Raw genomic sequence first — 26,381 nt, 5'->3', positions numbered from 1 at the left:
AAAAAAGGAAAACTCAAGTGACTCCGAATAATAATAATAAGGCTGCCTTGTTTATCCAACGAAGGGGGGTTGGGCATAGGCTGAATTCTGCCAAAACTGTTCTAAATTTCCCTTTTCTCCCCCCTCACTAAACTTTGTATCCACACTACTGCCTCAATCTCACCGACCCAAGGTCAGCGTCAGTGACCGCCCACGGGAACTGGCAACGCGGGCTCCGTGGACCCCGGCTGGATTTTTTTTTTCTAACATGGGAGTTTGAGTCACTGGCTGAATACACGACGGACCACCACAGACTGTAACAGTACGGATGGAGGAAGCCCGAGGAAGCCTCATAAACAAAGGAGTGAAATAGCCCGAAAAAGTCAACTCAATGAGCGATAAACGCAGTGAAACCATGTTGGGAAACCCAGGGTCTTATGCGAACAAGAAGAGGAAGAAGCCCGTTCTCAAACAGTAAGACTTGTCAGAAACTCGAGTTGTGTGACTTATAAACTTTACTCTTGACTTTTTTTTTAAGTTTGTGTCGCTATTCTGAGTAGATATGCGAAAGTATGGGCTTACATTTGGAAGTTAGGGTACAGTTGAGTACCTGAACGCACCACCTAAAGAGCGTCACTAACTTTTAGTCACTTACATTAAGTGCTGTAAATTAAACAATAAGGTGGGCGTTAAAATGAATGTGCTTTCTTTTGAAAAGTTGTTACAAATTAGATTAGTTTACAGTCGGTAAAGTATCTGATCAGACGCCGTTGAGAAAATGAAGGTAAACTAAGTTAAGGTAGACCGTATCCTCCTGTAAACTTGTATCATGTCTTCATTAAATATCCATATTTCTAAAGTAAAACGTTGTGATAAATTAGATTAGCTCACGTTATCACATTAGACACCGTTGAGAAAATGCAAGATAAATGAAGTTACATTTCGACCACATGCTCCTGTAAACTTATATATCTTAATTATATATTCATAACTCGAAAGAAAAAAAAGTTGTGATTGAATAACTTGTAACACACACCCGGTGAAGTGTGGTGTTTAGTGTGGAGGATTATGGTGTGTGCTGGCTTTGTTTCTCCTCTCCTCTGGACCACCTTAAGAATGTGTCTAGCTCGCTTGGATCTGGCATGGATATATTGCCCGCGCGCATTAATCACAATCAAGTTGGAGAGTCGGCTGCTGCTCTCACGCGATGCTCCGAGGAGGGCGGGGGGGAGGGAGAGGGCTCGCGGGTTCCGAGTATGTTATTGTAATCTGATATGGCCGTATGTGTGTGTGTGTGTGTGTGTGTGTGTGTGTGTGTGTGTGTGTGTGTGTGTGTGTGTGTGTGTGTGTGTGTGTGTGTTCTACTCCTTTTATACCCCTCTAGTTTCTTACTTTGTAAAAGTTTGTTCCACAGCAAGCCATGATTTTACAGCTATATAGAACTACACACATGCTGTATTTTAAGGCTACTAAACATAAATCCTAGTTATTAGTCCCATAGAGGGGACAGCAAAGGGAACAGTGTAGACTCCAGATAAAAAATAAAGAGGCAAGCACACTAGGATAAAATAAAAAGTACGCATGCAGGGTAGAAAAAGATAGGTAAAAGTAGGCTACTAATAATAGTCATACACACAATAGAGAAACTGCATTTCTTAGGAAGATGGTTTTCAGGATGTACTTCATAATGAAATATACTAAAATACTAGTTAAAAACATTTTCAGTGCTGAATTATTGATGCATTAAAGTAAGCAGTATTTGAAACGTGGAGTTTGTCCAGTTGCAGGCCTTGTCTCATTACTGCATTATGGTATGTTTTTGTCTAACTATTTAAAAACCATATTGGTAGTGTTGCAGTGTTATTTTTATCATCAATTATCTCCTAGAATTCTTTCTGGATTATGAAACTTCTCAAAAAAGAGGGAAAAAAAGTCCATAACATTAACAACGGAGGCAGAAGTAAACAATAAACAGATCTTTTTCTCTGGAGTTGGAGGAGACCAAAATAGAGTGAATATTCAACATTAATCAGCTGACCTAAAGTTTTCTCCTTAAATGTGAAACTTAAAGCAAAAGTATAGTATAGTCACGTTGGTCAACTGTTAATTAAGGCATATTTTCTGGTCTAAATGTTAACCAAAGAACCTACCCTCCATCATCGCTCAGACCACACAGTGCTATTACTTGACTATCTATTTCAATCAGGGATTAACAATAACAAAAACAACTGAATCCAAGTTTGTTTAGATAAGTACTAAATGGAAAACATGTCGCGGCAATGAATGAGTTTTGACCATTTCAGCAAGTGATATTGAATCATATTTTTTAACACAGATGAGCGTTGAGTCTAGTATAAACATATGTGTGCTTATAAGGGTCTGGAAATGTGGGTATTGGCTGTTCCCAGTGTCATTCCCAAAATAAAGAGGTGGCCTGTGTGCAGCCGTCTGTGGGTCTGAAGATGTGGGGCTGTGCAGCGAGGACTGAGGTTTCCTGGACAGCCAGCTGGGCTCAGCTGCACAAAGGCACCATTGAGCCTGACTGTACAAAGCTGTGGTCACTACACAGGGGCATTCCACGGCAGATCTGGCCATCCAAATTCTGGCTTTTATTACCGAGGACGCCTTCTGTGTATGTTGCCAGTGTCCTCCGCCATGTGTCCAACTGCATTATTAAATGTAAAGTATGTTTACGTGCAACCAGAGAAAAGGTCCTCTGCTCTTACAGTAACTGTTTTAGTCCGTTTGCAAGCAATTTGTGTTTTATGTGTTTAACTGTTGTCTTGTGTCTTTCCTTGTCAAAATGCAAACTCATAACTTCCTCATGTCATCACAAGGCAGCCTCCTCGAGGTCTGTTAATGAATGCCGAACTGCCTCAAATTTGATATCCATTAGTGTGTACCCCCTTGCAAAAATAAGTCCAATTGTATAGAAGTCTATGAGAAAATGACCCTACTTCTCACTTGATTAATTATCTCCGTAAACATTTTCCTGACAAGTTTATGGCCTCAATTGCTATAGTTTCAAGTCCTCTTCAATACATCGTGATGTGCATTTTGTAAATGAAGGCCCCATTTTGATTGAAAAGCTGTTAAAGAAGGGAATGCTGTGGTTCATGGCTTTGTGCTGCGGTGTCCAGTCAGGGTGTTTTTTGCGTTTTTGTTTTGATCTGCAAAAAATGTCTCGGGTGTTCTTTGCTCCACCCTCTTGTGTCACTCTGGTTGCAAAAAAACAAGATTGAGTCCAAAATGTAAAACTCTACAAAACCTGTAATCTCCCAAATTAACTAAACAACAACAGAGGACGGTGATCTATTGCATAGCTTATGCTAATAGTTGGCTGAATAACTAAACAAAACAAAACAGACAATTCATCTGGAAGTGGCTTATTCCTTTCTCAGCTTTTTACATTATGGTATTTCAACAAGAGCACTCCTACAAGTTGCTGTGAAAATATGAGTTCATTATTGTGTATACGGCTCATGAAAGCCCCCCCACATCGTACAATGGCAATGTGTACGTAACACTGAGCAAGTGGATTATGAGTTATAAGCTTTCTAGAATGACTAAGCATTTACTTTAGCAAACAATGGTGTCCTTAATAATAAAGGATAAGGAAATTCACCAGTGCAAATGTGTTTTGCACGGTAATCTAAGGGGATTGTGAGAAACGCACACACAGGCAGACGTGCTGATAAGAGGTTTGGCAGGAAGCCAGAACACTCCCGGTGAACAGCAACAAAGTTGCCCTTTGTTCTTTGCCCTTTGTTTCATTTCAAAGACGAGTCTTCACAAATACCAGTCTAACACTCTTACAGGAAAAATGTCCCCGTTTGTGAAATAAAACCTGTGTACAGCTAACAAAAGTAAAATATACATACATATACAATGCGTTATTGTTATGTTATTATCTCATTTAAATTTGAAAGCTGTAATGTTTCTCAAGCACCCTAATGTATAATTATGTCTGTCTGCCTGTGTGGTGGAGCAAGGCAAATATAAATAAGTCGGCTGTTGCTCAAGTGGTAACGCTGGCCAGCCATTAACCGTTGAAAGTTAGAACCCCGGCTGTTCTGGTCCACGTGTTGAAGGGCCTTAAAGGAAGTAACCTAACCCACAATGCTCTTGATTTGTGTAGGTTTAGGGGAAAATGATGCTTAGTACAGAAGTGTTTGCCAAATAAATATAATCTAAATAATGAATTGTGCATGCAGGACACCAAGATAGAAGCACCCCCCCCCCTCTCTTTCCCTATTGGCAATATAATAGGCTGTTTCTCCTCTCTGGACAGAAAGTTCAGCCCAAACCAATCCCAGCCCGAGAGCTTTTAAAACCTTTGGTGCAAATGGGATCTGAAGCCAGTGTTTGAAGGGCACTAAAGCGTTTGGGGACTGCCCTCTCCCAGAGGATGGTAGCTTCAATGGATCCACGGTGCCCCCACAGAGTCGCAGCTGACAAACAAACATGCATAGAAACTTCTGCATCCAATTCTCCAATGTGTATCCACATGTTTCTAACCCTCTTCCACATGTATTGTTTCTGTAGGCACAGCTGAATAGATCATTTAGTTGTCACGCTATGGCCTCTGCATATCTCTGAAGCTCCCCTGGACACAGCAAATGTAGCAGTGTATTGTCAAAGTGATCAGATTCTATCGGTCCTTGATTTTTTGTATGCTTTCATGCTGCCTCTTAATTTAGTTTTATGCTGTATGATGCAACTGGAGAGCAGACTTGACCACATTTCCTGTGTCTTTAACCAGGGTAGTTTTTATCTCAGCATGAGCATACAAGTCAACTTTTAAGGTTATTCTTAAGTAGAGCTACTCTCGCTGAAACCCACTCATCATCTTTGTTTTCTACATTCACGGACAACATGTGTTTTGTGTGAGTTCTCGATGCTATTTTTTACTTCTCTCTCTGGAAAGCTCTTAGGCCCGCTTTTGTAAACCGTCCTACTTATTCTCGAGCAGCCAAACGTGTATAGAAAGCACGCTTTTCCTACTTTTGATCCACTGAGTCATCCCTGTGGATCTGGCTGACGCTCCGCCTGCCTCGAGCAGACAAATGTGTGTCAGTGTCATTACTGAGAGCTACATGGGGAGCCTTGACTCTGAGGCAGAGGTGATTGGGTTCAGATCTTTACTCTTTTGATCTTGAGATAAGTAAACTAAATAAAAGTCTACTGTAAGGATGAGTTAAAACATCTGCCTCTCTCACAATGGACGTTCTGATGTGTGTTACTCAACGCCGTGATCCAGAGCAAATCAAGGTGGAAAAATTGTGCTGAATGCTGGCTTTTGTCTCCTCTAGGCATTTCTCGAGAGTGAGATCAGTGCTGCTCTATTTCTGAGACGGTACAGCTCGGGTCTGAAGCCAGCAATCAAGTTCAGGCTGCATTCCCTGCAGACTATTCAGTGGCAGAGGAGGACACTTTATAGCCTATCATTAGCCAAAGTTTCGGTAAAGAGTGAAATTTAGGGAGGAATTTAGGCAGGGAATTTCGCAGCCTGAAACTGCAGACATGCTTTGGTAGTAATAGACCTGGATAAGCTGTTTATGCTTAGCATGTGTTTCAGGGCTGAAACCAATTGATTTAATGTGATCAGATTTGGCGGACAGATCACTTATTAGTTCGTGTTAATAAATATGTATAGAAATTACATCTGAAAGAGCCACAGCCTGTACTTAATGTTTTAGAGTTACTCTTAAACACATGTATAACAAACAAAAGAACTTGTTTGCTCAACTCAAATGTCTTTTAGAGTTTAATGAGTGGCCTAACGAACATTAGCATAAAAAGTAGTCAGAACTCGCAAAGAACAAATAATACTTATTTCTGAGTGCTGACAAGTTTACAGATGTATTGTAATCGTGTCTCGTCTGTTATTGTCATCATACCATGGATTTTGAAAATACATTTGTCTATGCATGTTAGCACTCTCAGATGATACCCTGCTGTTCGGTGCTCTTTTTGAATAAATGTTCTTTCAGTGCAAAGATCCTAATTGTAAACAGACTAAATAAAACATACAGATTGATTCTTGCTAAGTATTGATTGTTTGATGCTTTGAGTGCAGTCTCAACCACACAGATTTAAATCCAAATCAAATGTATGTATATAGCAGTTTTCATACACAATAGGTGACGTACATTTTTCAAACCAAAAGTAAAAACCAAGCTGTCATTGAGGGGAGGCAATGATTGGGTTTCTGCATATGTACATGCATTTGGACAGAATCTGTCTCCACTTCTGCTGTCGTCAATGTGGACTTATCAAAGATAATTAAACATCTACAATCAGTCTCATGCTTAATAAATGATCAGTCTGACCGGCAGTCGCCAATTAAGTTTATTGACCTCCATAATTCATATTTCATATTATGAATTGCTTTCCCAGTGCAAACAGAGAAGCTATTGTCAATACGTGGATTAAAGACATGCTTTTGGCAGAGGACATGGCACTTGGTTTGTTCAATAAACGTGGTTAAAGTACACTATGGGCCTTTCTTATTAACATCACATTCGTCTCATTTGCTGAATAACCTTGTTATCTCGTTAGACCCCACCCACACGCACGCACGTACGCACACACACACACACACACACACACACACACACACAAAATGACTAATTCATGTTAACTTTGGTACTTAATTAAATCAATTTTTAAAAAATGAACGTAATCAGTAGCTGACACTTTTGCAGAGATGTTTAATTGTGTTTCATCTCATTTATATTTTTGCATTTTGATACTAAACAGACTAAACTAAGTTATCAAATAAATCGACCAACCGAAAAAATTAAGAATGATGAGTCAGTCATAAATGGGATTTGATACACTATATATCTTAATGCTATCATAGTTTGGTGTACTATGTCATCAGATGCTATCGTACTCTGAGACGTATCTTTCCTTATTTCCTGTCAGTAATGAACTGCCATGTCCATATTAGCAGTAGGTGTTTTTCTCAGCAGGTCTGTAGTGGAGGAATGACGACAGTTGTTATGTGTCGTCCCGTCCCACCCTCTCACTGACACTTGGTTTCTCTCCCGGTGTAGCATATGTGTCTGATTTGTGAGTAACGAGTCCTCGAGCCATGTAAGTTTGCATGTTGCACTGGAGCATGGGTGGTCTCAGACCCCGTCGCCCTTAAAGTGAGAGAAAGGCAGAGAAAATAAAGCCGCTGTCATGTTGAAAAATAGTTTCCATTTTGAAAAACGACATAAGTGGTCAATGGAATGACTTGTGGTAACGTTGTATATGTTGCATGCTGGTGTCTCTGCTATTTATTCTTGGCTGAAGATTGTGTCCTTGAGGAAAATAATCATGGTATTGTTTTCAAGTTAAGAGGAGAAGATCTTTTAGCTTGTCCATCTTTCTCAAGAAAAAAGCTTTTCTCGCAGATGCTAATGTTAGCTTAAGCAGCTAAACTGCAAAAGTGTCTATGGTTTTATTAGGAGTCAGATATCCAAAGTTTAACATTACCAGTAGTTTCTCTTTATTAACAGGGTTGGTAGATTTATTTTATTTAATGTTTTGCTTATCAATTCCATTTTACTATACAAAAACAAAAGTTAAGTAAGAAGTTGACTTTTTTGAACATCACCTTTTGTTGTTTATTTTTGTATGAATAACTATTTTATAATGTTAGGTTTGGGATGCTTCCTTTTCTCTTGCTACATGTCCACTTAATATCCTGTCCACAACTGCAAAGACTATTTAGGGGTTTTATTCGCTTACTTAGCTGGCTGGCTATGTTGTGATTGGTCAACCGCTGAGAGATGTCCCGCCCCTTAGCCTATCACATTCAATCTGTTGGAGTGCCAGCCAATAGAAGCGTGAGTGTTACGTAGTGATGTCTCTATGTTACAGAAGTAGACAAAGGAGTCCAATGGAGGCGTTTCAGGGGGTGTTGTAGGGGGGGAACAACTTCCTTTGGAGGGAAGTTTGGGATTTTAGCCTTTGCAGACCATTTTCATGGAAAGGGAAAACCCCAAAAAACACATTAGAGCCTCTTTAAAATCCGACTTCAGCTTCAAAAAGTTGATTGACCATATATCAAACATATCAATCATATGATTTAACAGTACGGGACATTCAAACACAATGCTACTTCCTGTTTCTATACCAGTGAGTTTCTATCTGCTATTTATAGAGTCAAGCTAACTTGACAAAACTTGATCAAAGCTAAATAAGGATCTTGTAATTTCTTTAAAACAAGGTCAAGTTTTCTTTTATGTGGCTTTGACAGCATTCCTGTATCTTAAGTCAACATTGGAGCTGATGTCCTGTTGACTCACCTGAACTGCAGTGTGTATTAGTCACTCACAGATGTAATGGCTGCGTTTTTATTCCCTTAGTATGTTTGAAGCTGTTTGATGCGTATGTTTAATTGGCATGTGTCACAATGCACACCGCACCAGATGGTATGACTGGCACGGCCGGTTGGCCAGGCCTGAACTGAATCAGAGTCTAATCTCAATGAACTCTTCAATTACTTACCATGTGTTTTATGTTCACTCCGCAGAAAGAAGCAGCCTGAAAGAAATGAAGTTGTTAAATCAAACCCTTCGAAGCGCCACCGGGATCGGCTGAATGGGGAGTTGGACCGGCTGACGGAGCTCCTGCCGTTCAACGGGGACATCCGCTCTCGTCTGGACAAACTGTCGGTGCTTCGCCTCAGCGTGGGTTACCTGAGGGCCAAGAGCTACTTCAGAGGTGAGCATCAACCTGGGTCCTATAGCAGCCAGCGCTAAAACAATCATTTAACTGATCTGAGTGAAACATATTCAAAGGTTAAGGCTGTGCATCCGACAGCCAAGCCAGGAATGAGAAGCATGCAGGAATCTGGTTTTCGGAAACAACACGTCCTCAATACTTGTAATGCCACCCTTCACCTAGCAACACTTACAATAGGCTCTATAACAAAATAGTTATGGATGTGTAGAAAGTAAACACTATGAGTTGATTAATCTTGCAGACATCCTGGCTGTGAAAGCCGGATGAATCATGATCACATGAATCATGATGTGTGATTCAATTAGAGTCACACACATGACATCTCCACCACCCGCAGATTATTTTGCGGTTGTTGTCAAACAGACATTTTAGTCGAGGTGTTGGCAGACTGGCTGCTGAGTAATCTGCCTGGTTGCCTCTGGCTTCACAGAGGTTGTTAAAATGCATGTGTCTCGCTTCGTTGCTTTTTAAAAACATTTTCTGTGCATTGTTTAGCCTGTGGCATCTTGTTGTTTGACCTGTTGCACTGACTTTCTCCTTCAACGAAAACCCTGAATCTCACATGAATTGGTGGCTAGATAGTTAAGTAATGTGCACGCAAGATAGACATCTTTATAGTCGTATTCATTATCTTACACATATCTTTACAGCAGTTGCTTCATCACTACAGCAGCCGTCCGTCTATAATGTATATTTTACAACCTGTTATTACACAGCTAGTTTAACATGGCTAGACGTAAACGTGTGAAGCTGCAGACTGTAATGAGCCATGTTGTAGTTGTGCACTGTGAACATCCAGCATGAATGGATGAGTTACCTGCAGTTGTGACATTCCAGCGCTGCTTGTTCTCACACCCTTTTGCCTACTTCTTGTCTAAGCAGGCGAGATAGACTCAAGTACACAATGTCATCTTTTTAGAGAGCAGTTTCAATAAAGTGTTTTTATCACTTAGCATTTCTAACATATAATAAACTCTCCCCCAGCCTTGATTACCTGTTTTAGCGGTATGTTTTCCTATTGATAGTTTTGAGTTGGTATAAATAATCAGCTATTTATTTCCCAAGGATGTTTCCTAGATCTCTCTGAGATGTTTAACATGCAGTTGGTGGATAACAGGAACTATAACTCATAGGTAGTTTTGGCTTGATCCGAGTAAAGAAATGTTTTTTTGAAAAGTTTGCCAAAAGTAAGTCCGCTTATGTCTCTCTGTTCTTTCATTACCATGTACAGCATTTATGACATTCAAATAAGTGGTTGTAAATCATCAAAAAAAGCTATTTTTCCATACAACGAATGTTCTACATGGTTGTTCCTCTTCTGTATTTATATGTAGACAGACAGCACATGTGTAATATCAGTGGAGTCATGTCAAAGTCCCATCAAACACCTGGGGCGAGATGTTTTATTCATCCTTTAACACTTGATCTATGCACAGACCATGCATTTCTCACACACTCTAACATGATGATAAATGGGGAACATGCAGTCATTTGTTATCTTCACACATACTTCACACAGTGCCAAAAAAGGGCTATGAAAAGAAGTGCAAATTAAGATGAGGTTATTTCTAATATCTGAAGTTCAGCTTACACCCCACGCTATTTACGTTCCAAAAAAGAACAACATGTGCACGAGGCTTTATGAATGTGATGAAAGGAATGGTATGAAATGTTCTGGTTTAATACATTAAGCCTTAAATGTTGTTGTGCAGAAGCCTAATGCTGCGTTCACACCGGACGCGATGCGAATATTCGCTCCAATCGCTCAAGTTTCACCGCGGCTTGCAGTTTGTTTTATCCCGTCATTCAAAACAGACATACTGTTGACGCGCCGCGCCGTTGACGGACAGTTGAGGTTGTTTACACTTCCATGCAAGATTGTTTTGGTTATTTCTGTCCTTGACTATGGAGGATATAACAACTATTGCTGCTTTGTACCTTCTGTGGAAGTCCTACAAACGTAGCAACAAACGCCGTGTCTGGGTTCTTATTCTCCTCCAAGCCAGCTCCGTTTTGTTGCGGTCCCGGTAGATATAGGCTACGACATTGTATCGTAAATATCCGGGAACCCACTCACAGCCACAACGATCATCTCTTCCATCTTTACAACTGATCAACAGCAGAACGTCAGAGGGAATCCCAACGCTGATTGGCTTTCGAGAGAACGCGTCACGTGAATTTGACGCTCGAGTTGAAAAAAATGAACTCTCGCGTTTGACCCCTTCAAATCGCCTCAATCGCGTGATTTGCGCCGCGTCCACCGCTTCATGTGCACCGTCGGAGCGAATTCGTGTCTCTCCGCGTCTCTGTATTGACTTTACATGTAATCACTCTGCCCCCAAAAATCGCATCGCGTCTGGTCACTGGTCTTGAACCCTCCATGGCAATTCGAATTACTTTAAAAACGTCTTAATATGCTTTTTTTGGGGGGGGTATTCCCTTTCCTGTGTTATATAGGTTTCTGTGCATGTTAATGGTCTGCAGAGGATAACATTCCAAAGTTCACACCAGAGTGTCGTCACTATGTAACACTTGCGCCTCTATTGGCTAGCGCTCCAACACATTGTACGTGATAGGCTAAGGGGCGGGACATCTCTTAGGGGTTGACCAATCACAACAGAGCCGGCCAGCTAACCAATCAGAGCAGACTGGGCTCTGGTTTCAGACAGAGGGTGAAAAGAGGTGCTGCAGCACAGGCACTATGAGAAAAATAATGAGCTTTTTGAACATTAATAATAATAATAATAATAAATGATATTTATATAGCGCCTTTCAAGGGACCCAAGGTCGCTGTACATGGTGGACAAACAAAACAAACAGACAATCAACGGGCAAACCAAAGAAATAACTAAAGGAAGCCAGGGGACCAGAAAAGGGCTAGGGCCCGAAGGCCAGGGTGAACAGGTGTGTTTTAGTGATAATTTGAAGATGTCCAGGGAGGCAGCATTACGGATCTCGGCAGGAAGTGCATTCCAGAGGGTGGGGGCCGCAACACTGAACGCCCTGTCACCAACAGTTCGGAGGCGAGAGCGGGGGATGGAGAGCAGGCCCGTGTCTGAGGACCGCAGACTCCGAGAAGGGGTGTAGGGATGGAGGAGGTCCGATAACATTAAAGCATGGAGACATGTCACAGTAAAGACACAGAATAAAAAGATATATGAAAATGAGCGTGATATGTCCCCCTTTAATAATGACAGACTACTGCCCTCCTCATTTAACTATATTCTTATCCTACTGTTCTAAATGTAATTTATTAGCTTTAGTCAAAGTCAACCTAAATGTTGGCTCATGTTTTTCTCATAGAAAAGATTTGTTAGTTTTTGAAAGTGTGTGCTAATTTTAGGGTTCGTACGGTCATTGAAAACCTGGAAAAGTCATGGAAATTCAAAATGCAAATTCCAGGCCCTGGAAAAGTTATGGAAAACAATATTTTTCCCAAAGTTTTGGAAAAGTAATGGAAATGTAACCAAAGTTGCGTCAAATATAATTTACATTTTATCTAATTGCCGAAATAATCTGCGGTCGCGAGCTGTTATGTGCCATCATGACGCGCATGGTATTATGTTTTAATATATGAAGCGCGAGCTGTGTGCTCGAGTCTTCCTGCCTGTCGGGCCGGCTGAATTCTGCTGCTCCGGAATGAGGGTCACTGTGGCACAGACTGAGCCGCTGGTGAACAGCTGTTAGAACGGGCAGTTCAGGTGTTCAGAGCAGAGCGGCAGAGCGTGATGTGAACTGAAAAGTGTTTCTGTCGCAATATCATTTAAGGAATCGTTGAGCTAGCTAGCTAGCATACATTGTCACTATCTGCTAACGTTAGCTTTAGCCTTCGTTTTCTAATAGTTGTTTTCATAGGCTATAAACAGAGGTGGTATAGGCTAAGTATAGATATTTACTAGAGTAAAAGTAGAAGTACTCAGATCTTGTACTTTAGTAGAAGTACTCAGATCTTGTACTTGAGTAAAAGTAGAAGTACTCAGATCTTGTACTTGAGTAAAAGTAGAAGTACTCAGATCTTGTACTTGAGTAAAAGTAGAAGTACTCAGGTCTTGTACTTGAGTAAAAGTAGAAGTACTCAGATATTGTGCTTGAGTAAAAGTAGAAGTACTCAGATCTTGTTCTTGAGTAAAAGTAGAAGTACTCAGATCTTGTTCTTGAGTAAAAGTAGAAGTACTCAGATCTTGTTCTTGAGTAAAAGTAGAAGTACTCAGATCTTGTTCTTGAGTAAAAGTAGAAGTACTCAGATCTTGTACTTGAGTAAAAGTAGAAGTACTCAGATCTTGTTCTTGAGTAAAAGTAGAAGTACTCAGATCTTGTTCTTGAGTAAAAGTAGAAGTACTCAGATCTTGTTCTTGAGTAAAAGTAGAAGTACTCAGATCTTGTTCTTGAGTAAAAGTAGAAGTACTCAGATCTTGTACTTGAGTAAAAGTAGAAGTACTCAGGTCTTGTACTTGAGTAAAAGTAGAAGTACCAGAGTGTAGGAATACTCTGTCACAGTAAAAGTCCTGCATTCAAAATGTTCCTCAAGTGAAAGTAGAAAAGTATTCTCATCAAAATATAGTTAAAGTAGCGACAGTAAAAGTAGTCGTTGTGCAGATTGGTCCATTTCAGAATAATATATATGATATGTTTTATAATGATTGATCATGAAAGTGTTCTCAAAGCTGGTAAAGGAGCAGCTAGTCTGAATGACTTTGTATACTGCAGGGTAGCTTGTGAATTTACTCCAGGTGGAACTAAAGTCTGATTTAACACTTGATTATATTTCACATCAATAATCCACATCTGTAAAGTAACTGTAAAGGAAAAGTACACCATGTACCTCTGAACTGTAGAGGAGTAGAAGTACACAGTAGCAAAACATTGAAATACTTAAATAAAGTACAAGTATCTAAAAATTGTGCCCAAGTATAGTACTTGAGTTTATGAACGTAGTTACTTTACACCACTGGCTATAAAGATAGAAAGACTAAGCCTTGCAGAGAGGCATGAAAATACATTTTCAAAATGCTCAACAGTGCTGCCAAAATTATAAACTGACTGCTACACAATTAAAATAAATGCTTTTATATATTTCTATTAGATGTGACTCTTTAGCGTTTCTGTTATTATTACCTGCTGCTTTAGTTGTTCTGACTGCTAACATCCTCTGTTCCTCATTTTAAAGCCGATATTCCGTGGGGTCGGGGGCTCGGGTCCTTGTCACCTTTTTCATACCTGATGAGTTTGCATCCCTGACTACAGTTGCTTCAGCGTGTAAAAGCTAGTAAGCCTACTATTTGATTTGTTTGAGATAGGCATTACATGTTTCATATGCAGACCTTATTTTCCTGTTCCATGTTCAAATAAACCATTTTCAGTGGTCATTTTGTTTTGGTCATGGAAAATGAGGTAAAGGTCATTGAAAAGTCATGGAAAAGTCATTGAAAATCATTGGTCATCATTTAAATTACAGGGTTCATACACTTTTTGTGTATGAACCCTGTAATTTAAATGATGTGGTAATGGTGCATATCTAATCCTTGTTGGTTGTGAATGCATCAGCTGACTGGTCTCTTGATCACAAATACACTTTAAAACTGTGGGAATCGCTGACAACAACTGCAAAATGTTTTATATTCAGTGGTTCTTTGACGAACAATGACCTTCATTGAAAACCCTTTTTTAAGAAAAACTCAACGTTAGCCTCTCACTGCAGATATAGGACTCAGTTTATTCACGGCAGATATTTCCCAGCAGTTTCTCAGTGTTTATGCCCTGACACTACTCTTCACCCTCTCCTTGAGTTCATTTGACATCAGCAGATATCAGGCACACTGAGAGTGGGTCTGTGCCCTGTAGCAGTGGAGTGCAGGATCAAAATCACATGTCGCATCACACAGCCCATGTGCAGCCCATCTCCCTATAAATAACGCTGCTTTGTCACGGTGGATCTTTGCTGACTGGAGGCCATTTCACACGTTTAGTTTATGTTGCTGTCACAGCAGGAAATGATATGTTCTGTTACTCATTGGTTTGTGTAAATACATGTAAAATGATCCAGTGATGGCTAATAGTTAGACAGATACTCAAGGTCAAATGCGTTGCTAATACTGGATCATTGTTCGCTTTTGTTTTTGACTATTTTTCTTTTAGTTTTTCTTGCTTAGGAGCCTTGTTGGTCATTGGACTCCATTAAAAGATGCTCATTGTTGTCTGGAATAACGACGCAGCACTCTGCAGGCTGTTAGCTGGAAGAACAGGAAGTGTGTTTTAGCTTTCAGAGCATCGATAAAAAGTGAGAAAACAATGGAAGAGGTCATGACATTAACAGAACATCTCTGGTATGTTTACGGGTGATAAAGGGCCATTAATGGTTCAGTGTGTTCACAGGCCCTTTTTACAACACGGACATCTCAGTTCTGGTGCTTATCACTTTAACTCACAATACTGCTTTACCAATTTCACACATAAAGGTCAGTTTCCCAGTCATAAGGAGCGCTATCCAGCCTGTGATCAAGGGATAATGCCCTCTTTGTCCGATACAATGATTTAAGCTTTATCAGCAGATTTGAGTTACTAACCGGGAACATTCATTCACAAAGTTTTTGATGTTTTCCTGGCAGGGAAAGTTTGCTTTTGATAATATCTTTTCAAATGTAGAATAAATGCTTATCTCTGCTCCTTTCAGTTTGTACTATTCTGCCTTCGACCTGTGTCTCGTGAGCCTTCTAACTATATGGAAATAAATCAATATACTACTTAACTGCATTATCATGTATGTGACATTTCCTCTGATTACTGACAGTCAGGGGGTCAAATCTGGGTCACACACATCAGCCGGCCCTCATGACACTCCTCCTGACCTGAGAGGGGGGGAAACCCTGTGTGGCTACCATGGGATCTTTAAAGTCATTTTAAACTTTGTAGAGAAAGAGTGTGGGTGAGAAAGAACAAGAGAAAGCAGACTTAACTTGTTATGTATTGTAATTAAATGGTTTAGCAGTAAATTGTAGCACTGCAGACTTGAGTCTCTACAAGAGTCAAATTAACTCACGATAGTCGCGTCACATGAAAAGGCCAGACGGTTGTCTCCTGCATAAAGGTGATAGTAGGGTGTGGATTAAAACAGAATGCACCTGAATGTTTGTACACACATAAACGCACGTCACATGGACACACAGCCGGTATCCCCCTGTCCTATAGGCTTCGTGACTTGTGATATGATATGCAGAGTTGACCATGCCAACTTTCTCCTTACGGCCCCTACACACGGCGGCGTGCGTTGCCGCTTCAACGCTTCTGCCCATTCACTTTGAATGGGGTGACGTCACGATTCGCCGAACTGCATTGTGGGAGCAAAGCATAGCTTTTCTCGCGGTGCTCGCTGCAAAAGTAGAGCAATGTTCTACTTTTGACGCCTCGACGGAGGCGTCAGCCAATCAAATCCCATTTATGCAAATCTGCCAGTACAAGCGCTAGCCAATCAAACCGCGTGTATGCTGGGAGAGCCAGACCGGTGCTTTATGATCAGTCTCTGTTCATCTACCGGGATACAAACCGGAGGAGCCAGGCATGGAGGGAGGTGGCAGAGACAGTGGGTGAAACTGGTAGGTTTTCGCCTGTTTGGGGAGTTTATAACCAGTGTATTTCGTTTGAATGGACAGCTAGCAGGCATAGACAGTATTTAGCCAGCATGGAATGTTGCGTAAAATAGCACCATAGGCATTCATGTCATAAATGTTCATCATATAAAGTGTGACATGTAAAACCTTTTATGCAATTGACAGGAGAGATTCATGTGATTGGTTGTTGCTCGCGTAAACTCCCCAAGCTCAAGACACGCCCACCGCCAAGTGGCCTGCGTTGACGCTTGGCTACTCAGTACTACTCAGCCTCCCCGGGAAAGTTTACTCTAAGGTACTCGAAAGGAGGGTCAGGCCGATTGTCGAACCTCAGATTGAGGAGGAACAATGCGGATTCCGTCCTGGTCGTGGAACGACGGATCAGCTTTTTACTCTCGCAAGGATCCTGGAGGGGGCCTGGGAGTACGCTTATCCGGTATACATGTGTTTTGTAGACTTGGAGAAGGCGTATGACCGAGTTCCCAGGGAGTTACTGTGGGAGGTGCTGCGGGAGTATGGGGTGAGGGGGTCTCTACTCAGGGCCATCCAATCTCTGTACTCCCAAAGCGAGAGCTGTGTCCGGGTCCTCTGCAGTAAGTCGGACCCATTTCCGGTGAGGGTTGGCCTCCGCCAGGGCTGCGCTTTGTCACCAATCCTGTTTGTAATATACATGGATCGGATTTCGAGGCGTAGTCATGGGGGAGGGGGTCTGCAGTTCGGTGGACTAAGGATTGCACCACTGCTTTTTGCAGATGATGTGGTTCTAATGGCTTCATCGGTCTGCGATCTTCAGCACTCACTGGATCGGTTCGCAACCGAGTGTGAAGCGGCTGGGATGAGGATCAGCACCTCCAAATCTGAGGCCATGGTTCTCAGCAGGAAACCGATGGACTGTCCACTCCAAGTAGGGAATGAGTCCTTACCCCAAGTGAAGGAGTTCAAGGCAAAGCTCTCTGTCTACCGGGCCATTTTCGTTCCTACCCTCACCTATGGTCATGAAGTATGGGTCATGACCGAAAGAACGAGATCGCGGATACAAGCGGCCGAGATGGGTTTTCTCCGCAGGGTGGCTGGTGTCTCCCTTAGGGATAAGGTGAGAAGTTCGGTCATCAGGGAGGGACTCGGAGTTGAGCCGCTCCTCCTTCGCGTCGAAAGGAGCCAGTTGAGGTGGTTCGGGCACCTAGTTAGGATGCCACCTGGGCGCCTCCCTAGGAAGGTGTTCCAGGCACGTCCAGCTGGGAAGAGACCAAGGGGTAGACCTAGGACCAGGTGGAGGGATTATATCTCTTCGCTGGCCTGGGAGCGCCTTGGGATCCCCCAGTCAGAGCTGGTTGATGTCGCCAGGGAAAAGAAAGTTTGGGGCTCTCTGCCGGAACTGCTACCCCCGCGACCCGACCACGGATAAGCGGGAGAAGATGGATGGATGGATAGATTGCAGGCCCCTGAGTCAAATGCAATCAAAGTCCTATTGTGTCTGACTGTGTTATATCATATATTATTGTATTGCTGATTAAGAATCGTACTTTTCTGTCATGATAAATCTGCGGTTAACACCCCTCATGTTTTATTACAATGCTTCTATACAGATCGTGGGTTTCCAGTCTTTTCTATATGTCTAAGGGAGATCATCATAGCTGCCTCTCAGGGGTTATCCCAGTCTAAACATAAACCTAGGATGGGTGTTCATGTGTGGGCATGCCTAGAATGTAAGATAATGATCTCGTACATCATTAGGTAAAAGAAAAGGCTTTAGAGAAAGGAACAAACATAAGCAATTTAAAGGAATACGAGGGAGATTAAAGACCTGATAATGAAACAAGCTATTTATGGCCGTCTCGAAACGGCAGATCTTTCGGAGAGAGCTGGACTGTTAGCCTCATCGCGTGACATTATGAGGCAATACTGGATATTATGAAAGACTTGTGGCTCACTGCTGCTGAAAAATGTGGACTTGCTTTCCAAGTTCATTGAAAACATCCAGGGCCTGTTAGCAATCACAGTTGATGTGGTAACACCGTATCATGTGCTATAATTTGATATCATTTGGTATTTGGGATATCTGAATCATGTATGCACAAAGCCATACACATGCCACTCTTGTAACAGAAGGAATAAAGAGGTAGGAATAACTTTTGAAGTTCTGGCAAATATTTGGACGAGAATATCCGTACAGGGAAGCCCATTCTTGTTTGTTATTGAATGCTCATGGGCTCATTTTGTTGTGTGTGTTTTACCTATACATGCCCTTAAAACCTCATCACAATTCACCTGTCAACTCGGTATAATAATATGCGAGAGGAGGACATCTCTGGGGTAACAGAAGATGCCTGTTGGCTCTTGATTCATGACTCCCCTTTCAGTATGTCGTGAGAATGCAAGCAACCGCTGGGAGACAGATTTAATCATGTTTTTATTTTTTTCCAATTTCCATTCTCTGGAAGGTTTCTTTCCCCGTCTCTCTCCAGCTTCAAAAACCACAGCGCTACATCTCCCTTCATACCCAAACTTATTTTGTTCCCCCGGTTCCCCTCTTGGCTGGAGCCACGATCGCCCACCGAGACTTTCTGTGACATTTAGAGTCTTCCAAAAAACGCTTGTGTTTGTTTATGTGCCGAAACGAAATCAGCTGTCTTCCCACTCAACGTTTGGTTGGAGGGCCAGAAACACGGAAGATGTTTTATTGGATTTATTTAAGGACGGATCAACATCTGTCAGGGTTCAGATGGAGAATATAAACAGGGCTCTTTATCCAGGAGTGTAAATTAGCTTTCAGTGTTGATCATTTGCATATATTTCAGGACTTCCAATATCAACATTCAAGTACTCACCATCTGTGAGTACTGAGACAACATAAACACATACATATGAAGTCAATGCACGTAGTACACATTTTGGATACTTTGTGTTCTACTGAGTTAATAAGTGAATATATACATCGTATAAAAACATCATGTAGAAAAAGTAGCTAGTAACTGCAAGTGTCAAATAAATGTGGAATAAAAAGTTCAATATTTACTTCGGAGTAGAAGTAGAAAGTAGTATAAAATGGTACCTCAAATTGTAATTAAGTACAGCACTTGCGTGAAAGTACTTAATTACTTTACACCACTGTGCACACGATCCTTCCCTCTCAGAGCTTTGACTTTCGCAGAGAAGACTGATAAGAATCATTGTAGTGATATGAAATGCGAGACACACCCAACACAGCAATTGCAATGCTTTGTTTGCCAAATCCCATCCAATGAAATGACTCCCAAAGCACATAAAAGGAGCCAAAAATAGCTCAGTGTTGATTAAAAAAACAGATGCCCCCAGACTCCACCAACACCACCACCACCAAAACAGACATTGTGCCATGAATAGTATGGGATAGTGGTGGTCTAATGGATAGTGAGGTGGGCTGAAGATCGGAAGGTTGTGAGTTCAAATCCCACCAGGAACACCACCACTAGTGTGCCCTTGAGTAAGGCACTTAGTCCTTAGTTACTCCAGGGAGAATGTCCCTGTAATTGGTAATTGTAAGTCGCTTTGGATAAAAGCGTCAGCTAAATGAAATGAAATGTAAAATGTAGTATATAATCAGTGTTTATTTTGATCATCAAGGTCCACTTGTGGGTTCCCGCGCTGCAGCAAACAAACCCTTTCCAAACCTTCTGGCTGTCCCTAAACAACCCCATGTTTCATACACCCCATCGTTACTTTTATTAGCTCTTTAAAATCCAAAAATTTCCAAAGTAAGTCCCTATTATTTTAAAAATGCCTCCATAAGCCTGTGCAAGCCTCTGTTTTCCACCCAGAGCTGCTCTTTCCTCTCTTCCTTGACATGCCTACATGACACTCTTGTCAGATCATGAAAAAGTGGAGGCTGTTTCCTTCCCCTAAAGTCATGGAAGTACACGGGGACATTAATCAAAAGACTAATGGGAGGTTGAACCTGTGGACTGAGTGACCCCGCTCATTGGCTGTTAGTTGTTGCAAAGCACTGCCCTTTCCTGCACATCTGCGTGAGAACACAGATCTCTGTACAGGATCTACTGGAACTAAATGTTTTCAAATCAAGATAATATTCCCCTATGCATTGCTGGCATGCTTTATACTCTCTCCCTGAATCTGGCAGACGTCCAACCCGTGACAGCATTTCCTTTTTTTCTCCTTAGTCCCAACTCCCCATGCTAATACTTTGAAGTAGAGAGTGTGTACATCGTTTTCTTTAGTTTAGTTGAAGCATTTCAAGATTTGGTTGGTTTTATTTTTACATAATTTTAGGTCTGTTTCTGTGTTTTAATTCTTCACGTTCACAACTTTTTACTCTGACTTGTTTTGCTTTGCTTTAACATGTTTCCCCTTTAGAAAAACTCCTCTATGGCTTCTCGCGGTTCTTTGTATTTCACTTAATTACCCCATGATCAAAAGACATCAAATCCTTTAAAGGCGACCTCATTCCCAGAGTGACAGGGATGTTCGCCTGGAGTGAATCTTGCATCAAAGGCATGCACTACATTTCACCAATCCCATAATGGCGTGTTTTCTGAAACAGGAAGCTACACTTATATGCTTAAAAGTGACCTCTGGTGTCCAATTACATGTTTAAGTATTGGAAGAAGCTTTTATGGCTGCAGGGTTTAGTATGGGAGTGTATAATCATGTTAAATATGGTAAACTAAAAAGCCAAAAGTCATACATTGTACATTTCCCATTGTGATTTTGTTTCTTTTGCTGTATGTTTTTGTAGTGCTCAGATGTCAGAGGCAGAAGTTAGAACTCTCCAGGGGTTCATGGGTGTTTCAGGATTACATCCCACCACAGAGACCAGGGGTTTCCATCAAACAGGAAAACAGCTGAAGCATTATCAGAGAATCCTTGAGCATTTCTGTGGGATAAATATAGAAAAACACGTTTAGAAAATGACATTTTTGTCAATTTACTGTCCATTTCTCATCGGTTAAGTTTCCCTACACTCATGTTGCTACCGTCTGGTGAAAACCCCATGCTGAACCGTACAGTAAATCAGCTCTCGTGCGATCACTAGCAAGACCACCACAGCAGCAACAGCTCAACAAAAGGAGAATAAATCTAACTTATATGTCTCTTGACATTTAAACACCATCAGATACCATCAAATGATTTCCTTCAAAGTATATAAAGAATCATTTTTGCAACAATGTGTCGGTCATACACGAACAACACCCCTTTCCTGCTGTGTGGAGGTATGTTTAATGTTAGCTTTATTCTTCCTTTGCCGACTCCCACGAACTTACAGGAATGTCTTTCCAACTTCTGGTCAAGCTCTGGACAAGTATCATTAAACATATTCTTTCCTGCAGCCGCATGGAGAACTGTAAGCGCATAAACTGTTGAGCTGTTAGCAGTGGAAAAAGACGGGAGGGAGAACACGATGCAGAGTTCACCACAAAGAGGCCCACTTACTCATGCAAACCCTGAATAGAGGAAAGAAAAATCCGACTTGAAGTGGCATGGTTTACTTCTGCCTGTGTGTGTTGGACTTGTGAATGTGTGCACGTGCGTTTATTTCTAATATGGTGGTTTTCTCTCTGAACTGGCTGCACTCATAGGTGGGAGAAGTACTCAGATATTGTTCCAGAGTGTAAAAATACTCTGTTATAAGTAAAAGTCCTGCAATCAATAGGTTCCTCAACTAAAAGCACAGAAGTATTAGCATCGAAATATACTTAAAGTACCAAAAAGTACTCATTTCAGAATAATATATATGATAATGTATGTTTTGATTATAATGATTGATGCATTCAAGTGTTATCAAAGCAACGGTGAAGCTAACCTAAGTATGATGTATGCTGCAGGGTAGCTTGTGAAATTACTCCAGGTGTAACTAAAGTCTTATTTAAGTGTTTATATTTGACATCATTAAACAAATCTGCAAAGTAACTAAAGGTATTAAATACATTTAGTGGAGTAAAAGTACAAGATATCTCTGAATTGTAGCACAAATAATAATAATAATTTCAATTTATATAGCACAAAATAGCACACAGTTGAAATACTCAAGTAAAGTACAAGTCTCTCAAACTTGTATTTAAGTACAGTACTCGGGTCGATGTACTCACACACATGTAACATTTGATGCTGACGGTACATGGCCCCTGTGTGTGTGAGGCCTGCAGCTCGCTTTGTGATTGTCAGGCTGTGCAGGTCGGAGTGTGTGTGTAAACACTGTGTGAGTTCTAGCTGAAGGGTGGGGAGTATCTGTGTGTGAGTGTTCAGGGGCCTCTTCCCTCCTTAAAAGTTGCGTGACTGGACTGGAAGGACGGGTTGGGAGAGGCCATATCCTGGGATTTTCCTGTAGTGGCCGTCCAGATAAGGGAAGCGCTCTTGTCGGCTATTGCTTACAGAAAACCCCTAGGGTCAGATGCGAGAGCGTGCGTGTGTGTGTGTGTGTGTGTGTGTGTGTGTGTGTGTGTGTGTGTGTGTGTGTGTGTGTGTGTGTGTGTGTGTGTGTGTGTGTGTGTGTGTGTGTGTGTGTGTGTGTGTGTGTGTGTGTGTGTGTGTGTGTGTGTGTGTGTGTGTGTGTGTGTGTGTGTGTGTGGCCTAGCATTACTATACTTGTGGGGACCTAAATCTGTTTACACAGTCACGTGTGGGGACTCGCCTCCCTTATGGGGACAAATTGGAGGTCCCCATGAGGGGAATCATTAATTTTAGGGTGAAGACTTGGTTAGGTTTAGGATTAGGGTAAGGGTAAGGGTTAGGGTTAGGCATGTGTTGGTTATAGTGTAGGATAAGTCTCCAGGAAATGCATGTAAGTCAATGTAATGTCCCCTGAAGTGATGTATATATGGTGTGTGTGTGTGTGTGTGTGTGTGTGTGTGTGTGTGTGTGTGTGTGTGTGTGTGTGTGTGTGTGTGTGTGTGTGTGTGTGTGTGTGTGTGTGTGTGTGTGTGTGTGTGTGTGTGTGTGTGTGTGTGTGTGTGTGTGTGTGTGTGTGTGTGTGTGTGTGTGTGTGTGTGTGTGTGTGTGTGTGTGTGTGTTCTGCAGCAATGAGAAAACCTGTCTTCTGGCGGGGAACCAACACTTAAAGCTCGGCTAAAGCAGGGTAGCTTGCTTTGCTTTTTCAGCTTTGGTACAATTGTGTTCATCGATTCAATTATGTATTGACCCACACAACTTGTTGACCTCTGATAGATTTTCTTTATCCACAAAGAATCGTACAAACTCTAAATCTTTTGTGCTCAGAAGTTTATTTTGGGAATGAACTGTCTAAAAAGCATTTAATGAATTACTAATTGATTAAAGAAAAAAGAGGACAGCCCTAGTGTGGTTACGTGGAAGCAGAGGTGGATAAAGTACTCCTTTCTGTACTTTAGTAAAAGTAAAAATACTATGGACTTAAAATATGCGTAAACATCCTGACTTGACAAGAGTACGTTTAAAAGTATTAGCATGCAAATATACTTCTAGTATCAAAAATAAATGTACCAAATATGCAGAAGTATTTTATTACCAAAGAATATTATATTTTTCCATTTTTATTACATTCAAAAGCATTTTCAAAGACTATTGTACTATAATATACAATAAGTAGTGAAGAACTGCATCATATCATATAAGCATATTGTGTGTTTTTATATATAAAACGTAGCTAGTAAGTTAAATAAATGTAGTGGAGTAAAAAGTACAATATTGCATTACATATTAGAATAAGAGTATAAAAGGAAATACTCAATTAAAGTAAAATGATGTCAAAAATATACTTAAGTAAATGTACTTAGTTACTTTACACCACGGCATGGAAGTAGTGCAAAAGGAACTGTATTCTATATCCATTTATTGTGGATTTTTTACAGAAACATCATAACAACAGGATCAATCTGAGTTGTACACACTTATTATTGCTAGTTTTAAATGTAACTAAGTACATGAACTTTAGTGCCTCCACAGTGAATGTTGTTTTTGCCTTGCTGTGTGTTAGCCAGAGCTACCTTGCACTTCTATTTGCACAATGTTGCACCTCATCCAGGCTTTTAAACCTTGCACGTTTGAATCTAAACATGATGTGACACGATGTGGCTGCACAGAGAACAATGCTGAGCAGTGAGGAGCTTTCAGCGAGGGGCTCAGTCAGTGACTTTACCAAGATGCCAAGGCAAAGCCAACACAAACAGAGCAGCTGAGTCATTGTTGTACTTTGTGCAGCAGCCTGTCATTGGATTTGGACATGCCAAGCACAACCTGAGTATTATTAACAGTGAGGCAACCTCTGCCTACACTGGGAGTTTAGGTGCTTGCAACAAAGGTACCCAAAGGTTTCCTCATAATAAAAAAAAGGGGAACATTGCCAAGTTTTTTTCGTAATCTCATACCGGGAAATGGTTGTGTAAACTGACTTTGTTCATCGGCTGATGTTTTACGCCCGGCGGCTCAAATGAATGCAGTGGTGCCTGTTACGTTCAATGTTCTAAGTCGCAGGACCTCTAAAGTGGTCCAGGTGAAAGTGGGGATCACTGGGCTGGCTTGTTACACATGTGATTGGTGGACAAACCGTTTGAGTGGCAGCATTGTACTAACAGAGGAGTGTGTATCTATAGCCTTAGAGAACAAACCTGTTTAGCCGATCTCAGCCTCAGACATGCCGAGGCATATGAAGCGAGTCATGTCCTGAGTCACCAGATAGACCTTTTGTATCCAAAGGAGTAATCAAGCAAGCTGCACACTGTGAATCTGGAACAGAGACTACAAACATGTCTCCAGGCAATATGCTAAATGTGACGCTGCTGCCATGTGATTCTCTGCAATGAAAACTATGAGAGAGCCATTATGTGTTCCTCTGCTCTGCGCTGCATATACACTTAAACCCAGAGATTAGACCACTACCAGTTATTACAGCAAACAAACATGCCTGTGTTTGTGATTTCATGTTTTAAATTAAATCTCCTAACCCTGCTGCAGCATTTAATGCCTTAATATGTTAGCTATATTTTGTGGAATTGCATTAAAGCCACATTTAAGACATCATTATTTCCCTACGTGAATATGATTATGATTATATCTACTTTATCAAAGGCAGTGATGAATGATGGGAAGCAGCTCTAAGAAAAGACAGAGTTAAAGTAGAGAAGGAAAAATGTTGCTTTATTAAAATGTCTTTGAAGCAGCTGTTTTTAATAGTGTTGAAGAAATGAACTGCAGTGGCCTGCTCACCGTCAGATTTGACATTTTGTCAAGATAATTTTAATAATACAATAAAGTTAATACAAACTGCAGATTTAAGAACTGGTCTTTCTCAAACTTTCCTGAAAAGAAACAGACTTTGGAAAAATAATATTCTAATGTTTTTTAGTTAAATTGCACGAGTCACCCGTGTTATTGGTGTTTTAAGGAGGAGGATCATTTAGGGAAGACGTGTTAATAAGTAAGGGTCGGTGGTGGGAAAGACGTCCAGTAGGGCAGCGATACAAAAAGACAGACGGACCCATTTAACCAAATGATTAAAACCAAGTGAAAGGCAATCCTACAATTGACTTTGCACAGCTTATCCCTGGTCCAACCCGACCTACTGTACTTAAATGTGAATTATTCTCAATTCCAGTGATGTTGGTTTGTTCTCAGATCTCAGAAATGACTGTGTCTTTGAAAAATAAAGACAAATGCAGAATGACAGATGAAAGTCGGCAAAAATATTAAAAGAAAAATGTCACATTTTTTCCTTTTCGTCAACCCAATCCTTTCCCCTATTTGAATCCTGATCACATGACCATAACCCTATATAACAAGTAACCCTGCTGAAAATGCAATATGTGAATTTCCCTTTGCTGACCTCTTCTATGTTTGTCTCCTCTGTGCAGCGACCATAAAGAGCAACAACAACAGCAACAACAGTCTGACGTTTCCTGGAGTCAATGGGCAGAATGGGAACAGCATGGACGTCTGCAGCTTCTCCGAGGGGGAACTGCTGCTCCAGGTAGGAACCAACTTCACATCCTCGTTCAGATTAAAGTTAATATTAGACATACGCTTATTATTTATCATAAAACTTGTTGGTTTGGTTATTGGGGGTGGGCAATATTGTATATCAAAAATCAC

General features: G+C 41.1%; 1 protein-coding gene across 1 annotated transcript in view; it reads left to right on the top strand.

Moving 5' to 3' along the window:
- LOC117533972 (aryl hydrocarbon receptor-like) overlaps nucleotides 1-26,381 on the top strand; it is a 38,483-nt gene continuing 12,102 nt past the window's right edge. Inside the window, exons 1-3 of the mRNA XM_034198001.1 lie at nucleotides 1-453; nucleotides 8,510-8,700; nucleotides 26,144-26,259. Of these exons, the coding sequence (XP_034053892.1) occupies nucleotides 371-453; nucleotides 8,510-8,700; nucleotides 26,144-26,259 (390 nt within the window). The 5' untranslated portion in view covers nucleotides 1-370. The remainder of the gene's footprint in view (nucleotides 454-8,509; nucleotides 8,701-26,143; nucleotides 26,260-26,381) is intronic.

Source organism: Gymnodraco acuticeps, unplaced genomic scaffold (genome assembly GCF_902827175.1).
Source record: "Gymnodraco acuticeps unplaced genomic scaffold, fGymAcu1.1, whole genome shotgun sequence".
Lineage (NCBI taxonomy): Eukaryota > Metazoa > Chordata > Actinopteri > Perciformes > Bathydraconidae > Gymnodraco > Gymnodraco acuticeps.
This window is presented reverse-complemented; position numbering and strand designations above follow the sequence as displayed.